This window comes from Colius striatus, chromosome 1, assembly GCF_028858725.1.
Source record: "Colius striatus isolate bColStr4 chromosome 1, bColStr4.1.hap1, whole genome shotgun sequence".
Lineage (NCBI taxonomy): Eukaryota > Metazoa > Chordata > Aves > Coliiformes > Coliidae > Colius > Colius striatus.
Genome location: NC_084759.1, coordinates 206,564,802 through 206,575,890, shown reverse-complemented (window position 1 = coordinate 206,575,890; position 11,089 = coordinate 206,564,802). Strand labels below are relative to the sequence as shown.

At 44.1% G+C, this 11,089-nt stretch overlaps 1 protein-coding gene across 1 annotated transcript; it reads right to left on the bottom strand.

The window, feature by feature from the left end:
- Nucleotides 1-1,351: 1,351 nt before the first annotated feature.
- LOC104556385 (guanylyl cyclase-activating protein 1-like) lies at nucleotides 1,352-7,763 on the bottom strand. The gene is made up of 4 exons (XM_010200227.2): nucleotides 7,566-7,763; nucleotides 4,761-4,910; nucleotides 3,027-3,117; nucleotides 1,352-1,479 (listed from the first exon to the last, which is right to left on the bottom strand). Exons 1-4 carry the CDS (start codon nucleotides 7,761-7,763, stop codon nucleotides 1,352-1,354), a joined length of 567 nt encoding a protein of 188 aa, XP_010198529.1.
- Nucleotides 7,764-11,089: the final 3,326 nt, after the last annotated feature.

Here is an 11,089-nt window from a genome sequence, read left to right as displayed (position 1 = left end):
AGCTGCACTTAAAAAATTCTTCCCTAAGAAATAAAACCAGGGGAATTTCTGTATGCCAGATGAAAATGAAAACACAGCTTTGCACGTAACTACCCATGAAACTGCAGGAGGATGAGGACTTGCAATTGATGCAGGACAGGTTCATCAGAGTCTTGGAAAAAACCCCTCTGCCTTCTTCAGTCCAAAGGAACAGCGTAGCCCAACAGCTGCACCCAGCATAATCCTCTGGAGCAAGGTATTTCTGCATTCAGGAGAATTCTGGGTCTCTCTGCAGACTCAAAAGAGCTTCTGATTATGACCTTACCCAACATCAGGGAACAAGACACAGTTTGCTCACATTCTGTCCATGCTGCATCACTTTTCCTGTTGTGGACAAAGACATGGAGTCATTTGTGGCAGCACTCATCTACAGTATCAACTTCAGCACTCACATGAAAAGCAGAATTCATGAGTCACCTTGCTGAGTTATTTCTTTTGCTTCTTAGGTTTTCTCCCCAAGAATACAAAGAAAAACCAACAAAGAATATGTGGAGCAACAATATTAGGATCATCTTCCCATACTTATTTATTCAGTTGAATGAGAGGAGAGCAGTGGGACAAGTGTAAAAAAAAAAGATCTCTCAGATGATTCTTCTGCTTTGAGGAACAATAGCGTATTTTCTCTGGTTACAAAAGTTGTTTCTAAACTGTTGACTTGTTTGTTAAAGAGTTCTTTGATCACAGCAAGCTGCAAGCAGCAGCATTCGTGACAGTGCAGCTGGGAACAGATTTGTCACTATCCGCCTTAAAGACTGGTTTTTCTTTCAGCTCTTGAGATCCTATGAATAAAGGTGCTTCTGTAGAGACTGCCAAATGCAAGACATCTGGTACAGAAAACATGCTGGTGTTTATGATCTCATATGGAAGTTGCATTCTTTTGGTATCTCCCTACATTGGTAAAAGTTTGAAGCTCTTCTTTTGCACGTCAGAAGTCCACACTCAAATCACCTATTTCTGCTAGTGCTCACCACAAACTTAGTGTTACTTTTAGTCCGTTGGCAAAGTGACAGTCTGGGACACAGAATAAGGAGGAAATCTGTGCTCTGAAACCTGGCCCTTAAATTTTAGGAAGTCAAGTAAAATACTGCCACCGAGATCCAGTTTTTCTGAACCTGCCCTGCATGGATGTGGCTGAGCTTCAGTATTTGTACAGGAGCATGCACTCAGATACACAAACACAGCAGTGTCTTTCTGTCCCTGCTTCCATGTGTGTGTTTATGGATATCTTGCGTGTTTCTAAAAATGCTGTGTCTCCTTTCTGGTGTGTGCACACCTTCCTGTCTCTTGGCACAACGTTTTCTCCCAGCTTGCTTTATACACTGTGCCGACGGTTGTTGATCATGGCCACAATGTGTGACAGGTCCAAGCTTTTCATCATAACCTCCATGAACTCCTCATCTTTCCTTGCTCCCTCCACAAATTCATCCAGAGAAAGTTCACCTGTGTTAGACACAGAAGGCATCAGAATTATGCCAAACCACATTTGGACAGGAAAAGGAGTACAGTAATCTCACTTCAGAGACCATTTAATATACATGCATTGTTCTAAAACACCAAGAGGCCTCAGAAAGTCTTTCTCAGCTTCTTTGAAGCTTCCCCAGAACTCAGGCAACTCCAGCTTCTTCTCTTTATTTCACACACATAGAATCATAGAATCACAGCATGGTGGGGTTGGAAGGGACTTTTAGAGATCACCTAGTCCAATCCCCCTGTAGAAGCAGGTCAACTTAGACCAGGTCACATAGGGACGTGCCCAGGAGGGTCTTGAAGACCTCCAAGGAAGGAGACTCCACAACGCCCCTGGGCAGCCTGTGCCAGGGCTCCATCACTCTCATGGTGAAACAGTGTTTTCTTATGTTTAAGTGGCACCTTTTGTGTTCCAGCTTCATCCCATCACCCCTTGTCCTGTTGCTGGATACAATAGAAAAAAGGGATGTCCCAACCTCCTGACACCCACCAGTGAGATATTTGTAAATGTTAATAAGATCCCCCCTCAAGGGGGACATGGGCAACGGTACTTAAGAAAGAAGAGAGGAGGTGTGCAGCTAAAGAGTGGGATGATATCATAGCTTCCGATAAACGAGGCTGGATTAGCCACCTTGTTTTTGGCCCAACCTGTCCTAGTCCTAATCTGCCCCATACTTGCTGGTTTTCATGTTTAAAAGAAGTGACAGAGGAAGCTGTGACAGGCAGAAACAGGTTTTCTCTCCTCGGCCAAAAAGCCCTTGTGCAGAGAAGCAGCTTGTCAGAGTTCTTCTGGAATAACAAAAGGGCACGCCAGAAGACAAAGAGCACGTGGAGTAGCAAGGAAAGAAATCTCTCAGGGACCTACAGTGACTACAAGTGGCACTGACTAGCTTTTGACTGACTGGTCCATAGCACTTCATATGCTTGCTGTACTGCTTGGAGCAGGCCCAGTGAAGAAACTCTGAATTTCAACATTAAATTCCAGTTCTTCCTCTCCATGCTCCTGAAATATGCCCATCCCTGGAGGGGTTTCAGAGCCGAGTGGATGTTGCACTGAGGGCAATGGGCTGGTGGGTGATAGGGCTGGGACAGAGGCTGCACTCCATGAGCTTAAAGGTCTCCTCCAGCTTAAACAATTCTATGATTTAGGAGCAGCTGAGGCCATCTGTTAATATTTCCCACTTCTAACTCTGACATAAGCTACATAGGAACATACAAAAAGGAAAAAAAACAAACCCACCCTGAAACCAAACAACTCCAAAACCCCACTACCAAACTCACAAGGACAGAGCCCAGCTGAGACCTAGTACAGGGTACAAATCCAGTCATACTGATAATGTATGATGCAAGGAGAAAAATGCCTTAGCAAAATTCACAGAGAACATATTACTGCACGAGGAGTCACAGAACAAGCAAATAGAAAGTAGAACAAGCATAAGGTTCAGTCAAAAAAGGAAGACATGGATGTCTCCATGTAGCATATAGCCCATTTGAGATGACGACAAAGACAGGAATCTTACCATCTCCATTCACATCAATTCTGTTGAAGACTCGGTTGGTGAACTCTTCTGCACTAGTTTCATGGTCACCACCATTAATAGCTCGAATAGCCTAAAGGAAAAGAGCAAGAATAGGAAGCTGCCTCGTGGTTCTCAAAACAATAGACTGATTCCACTGCAGCCTGTCAGCATAGATTCAGAACATGACGGTCATGCCTGGTACCTTCCCCATACCAATGAACCAACCTTGTAGGAAAACACAGCAAAAATCACCTGGCCTTGTGGCTGTCACTGAAGAGTGCCCAGAGAGCATGGTTCTGGAACATGGAATGTGCAATGAAACCCAGAGCATCAAAGTCTGCTTAGATAGGGGTTAAGCAGTGCAGAAATGGCAGAATCCACCTAACTGATCCACTTCCTATTACTCTGTGGTCCACCAAGCCCAATAAACACTGTCAAATACCCTCTGCATTTAACATTATGAAATTCCTTTGTTATGTGCTGTGGCCATTTATTTCTAGTCTTGCTTTCCCTATCTCCATTTGTATACTGCTTCCTGTGTGCCCTGCTTCTCCCTGAAGCTCACTGGAAATTCATGTTCAGCTTGAGAAAGTGTAAGCCTTATTCACTGCATTCATCACCCTACAGTGCAGAGTTCTCCTTTCTTTCCACACCTAGTTGTTTTCTTTGTTTAAGGATGTCCATGAGTCACGTGATTGCAGAGTCTTTGTATTGAGTCTCAGACTATATTCGTTTTATAATTTTTAGCTTCTGATATTCAGTAAATTTCTCCATTCTTTTTCAAATGCCATTTCACTAAAACTAAGTGTCACCTCAGCAGCTTCTTAAGGCTTCTAGAAAAGATGCTGAACTACACCCACAAAATTCAAAGGGCAGTAAATTGATTGCCACCAATTATCACCCACAGGACTTGTTTCTCAAGAGCTCTGTGTTAAACAATTGCTATCTGCTGCTTCACTGTGCGGTCCAAGTATTTCGATTGCAAGTTGTTAGTCGGAGGCTGTCTGTTATTACTGTCATTGTGTCTTCAATGCCCTGCCCTAAACTTCATACCCCGGTGAAAATGCATTACTAACATCTTATTAGTGGTTTTATTTGTGGACAGCTTGGGCTTCAAATCTTTATCAAATCCATTTTCCAACCTTTCTGACTCAGAAATGTAAATTATTTAGGGTCACAGAATCTTTCCTGCATCTTTATAGTTTCCTGGGCTCTGTAGAATAATCTGAACTTCCACCATAATTCATTCTGAGATACTCATAAAGTCATGTTCGTGCCTGTAATTCCAGCACCTTCCACAACTGCTATTTGCATACAGTCTTTTCCATTCACAGTCATTCTTCTTCAAGCTGTTTGCCACAGTCAGAAATGTTTCATTACATTGGCATTTAGGAGCTGGTTCTAAAAATCAAACTGGGAGTAACTCGCCACGTGCCCTTCGCATAGAGAACCGCAGCTGGTAGACGTGGAGTCTATTGGAAAGTGCAATTTAGGTCCTATGCAGCTAAAACAATTCTGTGGAGTTATCTTTGCTGTAACACATGCTGTGGTGGTACAGAAGAATCAAATCTGCTTACTGGACTGTGAGATTGTGGGGAATTCTGCTAGAAGAAAGAATGCTGTTAATGAAGGTCTCATCCATGATCATCCACATGGGAACAGCAAAAACCTTACTTGTGTGGTGGAATTTGTCTTTACCGAAAGAGGAAAGAACACAGATGTCTGGAGACTCACTTTAATGATGTTGAGCAATTCATGTCGATCAATGCAGCCGTTGCCATCTACATCATAGAGCTTGAAATACCACCGCAATTTCTGCTCCATCTTCCCACGAAGAACAAGGCTGAGAGCAGCCACGTATTCCATGAAGTCAATGTACCCATCCTGTGGGACAACAAAGCCCAGATTGTGACAGGAACACACTGAGGGAGTTACAGCTTTGGAGCTACTGACCTTATTGTTTTTTAGACTCACAGATAAAAAAGAAAGAAAAGCAAATGGCAGAGAGACTCGGACTTAGGAAAAAGCTTTAGTGCGTGCACATACACACACGCGCACACGCAAACGTATGCTATATCTCTGGGTACCTGTAAGACCTCCTAAATACCTGGATTCCTGAAGTTATGATCTATTACATGTCTAGACTACTCTGTGCTCACCGCCTGCAGAGATGGAATCTGTCAATCCTCATGGCTAGTGTGAACAGACCCCTCTCTGTCCCTCAGAGCTGACTGCCTGTGACCAAATTCATCCATAGCCCCGACTGTAAGAGAAGTGGAAGGCAGTTCTACCTTGAGTTTTCTGTACTGGTCTGCTTTGTCTTTGTGGGAAACTACTGCTCTTTCAGCAAGCCATAGATCTCTGCTCCATTCTCTGGGGGAAACAAAAAGTGACTGCAGACAGTTTTAAAATACACAGAACATGATTTGACATCTGGAAAAATTATTCTCTGTTTATGTTTTTAAACACTCCATTTCATGAATCCACAGAGAAACTCAAAACTTCTCACTTCCTCTACCAGGAAAACGCCAGACAGTAAAGGTTCATAATCCCTAGATTTAACACTGAGTGAAATTTGAGTCAAAGAGTCCGAATAACTACTTCAACAAATTACAGAGGAAAAAAAACCCCAAACTATTGAAGTATTTAAACAGAATCAGATGCCTTTCTGGACTGGAGAACTATATGTGAAAGGTGAATGCACATGGATGAGCAGAGCACTACTGTTTCACAGCAAGGACTGCAACAATTCAAAATACCAACTCAGGACCATTGTAGTACTCCTCTCGTGTGAGTTTCTCATCATTTCATTGAGCAGAGACACAGAGAACAGAGATAACCAGCTCTAAAGGTGGGAGGGATGGCATGATTGCAATTTATAAAATGACTGTATTGAAAATCCATCCTCTTTATCCCCAGCAGAGTTCTCAAAATCTGAAGGTCCAGAGGGCAGACGGTTCCATCCCTCATCAATATCTGTATTACTACAGGGTGGCTCTTCCTCTGGGGGCTCTTATTCCTTGCCCTTGTTTATAAAAGGAGCTTAGATTAGGTGGCTAACTATTAAGAGGCTACGATTAACTGATGTAGGTCCATCTCCACTAGTTGCCACACTCTTACTTAACTCCCCTTGAGATCACTATCCCTGTGTTCAGAAGAGGCTTTTTATCTGTGTGTGACCAAATTTGAATTAGAGTCTTCTTAAAACATTGTTTACTGCACAATACGGGGCTCACGGGAGAACTTTGGAATGGGTAACATCCTTGAGCAAATCTTCAAGTCCTTAAACACGCCAAGAAATGACAGAAGCAAAGGGAAAGACTTGTGAAACAACTGTAAAAGTGTTAGTTTAGTTTATAAAACTGCTTCAGATCACTATGAGCATCCTGGGCACAGAGAGCTTTAGATTGGGAAAGGTTATTCTTTGAGATTTGCAGTCATTTCCAGGCACTACATCCACCACAAAACCTCAGCTACTCTAATGGAGTCTGGTTGCTCCTCTCTTACCATTAGGAATTTTGGAACACTCCTGAGCATTCCTTAACTCCTTATGCCTCCCAACCAACGTTCATTGCTCAGCCCCTGGGCTTTCCTTTTGCAGAACTGACCCTGTGATTTCCCACCTGTTTCACGTCTCTGTGACTAGTTCCTCCTTGACTCACAGACATTTGCTCCAGCCATTTCAGAAGCTTGGAGCAGAGAGCAAAGCTGAATTTTCCCTGGCTGCCATAACCCCAAATTTCTTCCTCACTGAGATTAAAGGTATACAAGTGTATATGAATAAAAACTAGGCAAAAGCGAGGGGCACTGCATGTTTAAAGGAATTATGGGGGCTACTGTTTCTCACTTTCGAGACAGCCAAAGGTCACCTCATCACAGAGAGGAATACTACCTACCTGCTAGCTACATATATATAGATATGCATGCTATACCTCCTAGCCCTGAAGAGAGCCACATAGATTGACTGCCCCTGCAGTATTACTTTTAGCTGCCAAATACTGGGAAATTACTTCCTCTGTGAATGTTATCATGATTTTTATTACGTTTGATTCCTGTAGTCTCTGCTGTCTAACATAGATACATTTCTGAATAAGAATAATAACATATAAGAATAATAACAAAATCTCCTTTCATTAGTATTTTGTAGCTGAACAAGGCCAAGTCAATTCATAGAATCATATAATCACAGAATCATTTTGGTTGGAAAAGCCCTTGGAGCTCCTTGAGTCCAAGCCCTCTCCTCACGCTGCCACAGCCACCACTAACCCATGCCCCTGAGTTAATATATAATAAGGAATTCTGAAGATTAAGATTCTCTTGCCCAAGGCAGTTAGATAATAAGGTGTTATCATCTATGATTGTGTTATCTATGTCCTTATCTATGAACATTAATTTGCTTCTTGCAAGTAGCTTCTTTCCTGTCCCTCAGCAGCTTTCCACACCAATGTTTGTAAGAGAAAACCAAGGACTCTAAAAGTGCAGGAGCTGGATTGCTTTTAAGCAGCACCAGGCAGTTGATTTCCTTGCTGGAGAACTTACCTTGTTCATATCAAACGTGCGGAACATCTGCTCAATGTACTTATTGGCCTCTGGATCCAGCCCTCGAAGCCCAAAGAACTGTTTAAATTCATGCTCGGTCAGCTGTCCAGAAGGACACTCTGTCATGAACTTCTTGTACCAGTGGTGGATCTCGACAGCCTGCAGGTCATCCACTGTGGAGCTGCTGTTGTTACCCATGTGTGTGCGTGGTCGGAAGATTGATGCTATAGGAATGATCCTTCCCCTCCTGTTGCTCTCACAGCACTGCCCCTTCTGCTCCTGTCCATGTCCGTCATTAGAGTCAGTTAAGCGAGGGATCTAACTTCCCACAAGACAATTATAAATGTTAATCTGCTTACAGGCTGATTTACAAACCTGAAAGTTTCAACGATACAAACAGTCTTCTTAGTATGGAAAGGAGGTGCAGGATAATCTATCAAATCACTTCTATTTCAGGAGCCAAATCAGAAAGGGTGAGAAGGTTAATCAGACACTGGCACCAGGAGCTATACTGGTTTGGTACACCACCCTATTTTTAACCTTGATATGAAGATAAGAGGAAAAGACTACAAGACAGAGGATTTGAGGTGAAGTCAAGATCTGCTCCTCTAACCGGATTTGAGAGTCTGTTTTCTCAAATAGAAATGTTTGATAACTTAGCGTACGGGACCAGAAAGTGTTACATAAGTGGTCTGTCGTAAATGTTGGGCTATGTGGGAAAAAGCTCATCTCTTCACACACAAAGGAGCACAGAGCAACAATGTCAGATGGGTGAACTCAAATAATCCCGACCTGGTTAATCACAGAACCACCACAAAGTGCAAAGGCTCATCTGCACAAACAGGGAGGAGCCAAAAGAGACAACCACAGGCTGGGGAACCCAAATAACCCAGCAAGAGAAATGAAGGCTCTGCCCTGGCTCCTTCCAAGGCTGTCACAGGGGAGCCGTCAGCCCCATGGGCCCGGAGGCAACACCAATCACAAGGAGTCAGCGGGAAATGCTGTCAGAGTACCGTACAGACTGAGTGAACTTACTGCCTAGGAGTATGGAAAACATTGTGGGGTGCAGGGGAAGAGAGTTTAGAGATTGTACAAGACTTATGATGGGATGTAGTCATGGTTTAACCACAGCCAGCAACTCAACACCCTGCAGCAGCTGACTTACCCCTTCCCCTCCCAGTGGGATGGTGAGGGAAATCGGGATGAAAAGTAAAATCTGTGGGATGAGATAAAAGCAGTTTGCTAACTGAAGTGAAATAAAACCATGTAATAAAATATATAATGAAAAGGAATAGAACAGAAATGAGAGACGTCAAACCCAAGACAGACAAGTGCTGCCCAACGCAATTGCTCATCAGAGGAGGAACCAAAGGTGGGGAAAGTGACGGGTCTGAGTGTTTTGGGGATGAATAAGCATGGGAAAATGGAGGGAAAGGGGATACAAGGGGCTGTTTGCATGTCAAATGGTTGCTGGTCAGTGTGAGTGTCTAGCCACGCTTGCCATGCCCTGGGCTTGACCAGAACGGTCTTTTCCTGTCCTCTAACACTTCTAACCCCTTTTCTGGTTGTGTTCTATGTTCGTGTGTGTGCATAAGGATTGAAGTGCCCACAGCTGGAGTGGGGACCGTGAGGCTCAGAATCTCAGGAGCCTGCATGTATTTGGTGTCAGCAACAGAAATCAAGGAGGATGTAAGTGCCAGAAACTGCTGTCAGATCATGGATCACAGGGGTCCTGTGTGTCTTGGGTGCTAGCAACTGAGGCACGTGAGAGTATGTATGTCAGTATATGATCACTAGTGAATATCAAGACAAGCTAGCCAGTAAATAGATCAAGTGGTTTGAGAACCAGCTTTGTGTGTGTGTGTGTGCACCTCTGTTAGTGAAACACTGGAGGAAGGAGCAGGGGTCCAGCACAGCTGCTGAAGAGACCATAAGGCGCAGGATGGAGGGAGGCACACTTGTTTATATGTGCTTCTGTGTACAGGAGAGACAGCTGGAGAAAGCAAGAATTCTGAGAGTCTCATATCACAGTCACAGGAGGGACCCACGGTATAGCTGCCTGTGTGTACGCTGCTGTGTTCAAGGGAGTCTGTACTAGTAAGTACAGTGGGACTGTGGGCCTTAGGGGTCTGGCATGTCCACATGCCAGCAGGGAGGACCAGGCATCCCAAGCTAGCTACTGAGTAAACGGATTGTCTGTGCCCAGTTACTGGGGTGATCTGCATTGTACATGTTTGTGTTTTTCCCACTGATGGATCTTCATCCTGATCAGAGAAGGGAACAGGATGCAGCCTGCGGTGCTGTCTGTGTGAGTGCTGGGTGCTTCTGTCTGTGTTGCTGGCTGGGTGCATGTATAGATATATGTATGGCATACATGTGTTTGTGTGTGTGCCTACTGAGAGTACATGCTCAGCTTTGCAACTGGTCGGACCTGAGGGTGTGGAGCTGGAGCCCCCTCACCTCTATCAGGCCACTACTCCTCACAGTAGGACAGACAAGTCAGAGGCAATCACCGTCTTTACTTAGGAATGGTTGTTGTAGCATATTAAATCAATGCAACAAGACTATGAATCACAAATGCTACTTACACTGAAGCTGCAGATATATGTTATTAATAGCATTAAAAATTGTGTTACTGAACTGTGGTGAGATACTGGCGTGAGGCTTGACAATAGCCACCATCAATCCACTTCAGAAGGACAGTGTGTAAAGGAGATGGAGAATTTCTGTCTCTGTTAGACACCATTACTACACATTGTTAGACTGAGAACTCAGCGTTACATGCAAAATCTTGTAGGAAGAAAATAAAAAATCACAGAGGAAGTATACCTTACATATAAAATCATATCATGTTTCAGGCTGGAAGAGACCTTAAATATCACCTAATTCCCCTGCCATAGGCAGAGATACCTTCCACCAGCCCAGGCTGCTCCCAGCCCCATCCAACCGGCCAGGGATGGGGCAGCCACAGCCTCTCTGGGCAGCCTGTGCCAGGGGCCTCACCACCCTCACACGGAACAACTTCTTCCTATTATCTCACCCAAATCTACTCTTTTTCAGCTTAGAACTGTTGCTACTTGTCCTATCAAGTTAACTCCCTAACAGAGTCCTCTCACCTTTCCAATAATACCCTACCATGGAACTGCATGGACATCAGAAGCTGGAAGATGAGTGTGTTTAAATGCATGTGCTAACACCAGATGAAGACAGCTGGGAAGCAAAGGAAATCATGCTGCTCAGATTTCATGGACTCTTGAACTTCATGAAGTTCAAAAAAGCCAAGTGGAAGGCCTGGGTTGGTGCAATCCCTGGTATCAATACAGACCAGGAGGTGAAAGGACTGAGAAGAAACCTGAGGAGATAAGACTTGGAGCATCTTCCTTCTGAGGAAAAGTTGCAGGGCCTGGTGCTGTACAGCCTGCAGGAGACTGAGGGGGGATCTCATTAATATTTACAAATATCTAAACGGTGGGTGTCAGGAGGCTGGGGCAGCACTTCTTTCTGTTGTACCCACTGACAGGACA

Bases quoted from the DNA above. Each gene is read 5' to 3' on its own strand.
- LOC104556385 (XM_010200227.2), bottom strand. From the start codon at position 7,763: ATGGGTAACAACAGCAGCTCCACAGTGGATGACCTGCAGGCTGTCGAG. The intron at 4,911-7,565 runs GTAAGTTCTCCA...GTTGTCCCACAG, and splicing joins GCACGTTTGATATGAACAAG to GATGGGTACATTGACTTCAT. The intron at 3,118-4,760 runs GTGAGTCTCCAG...CTTTTCCTTTAG, and splicing joins AATTGCTCAACATCATTAAA to GCTATTCGAGCTATTAATGG.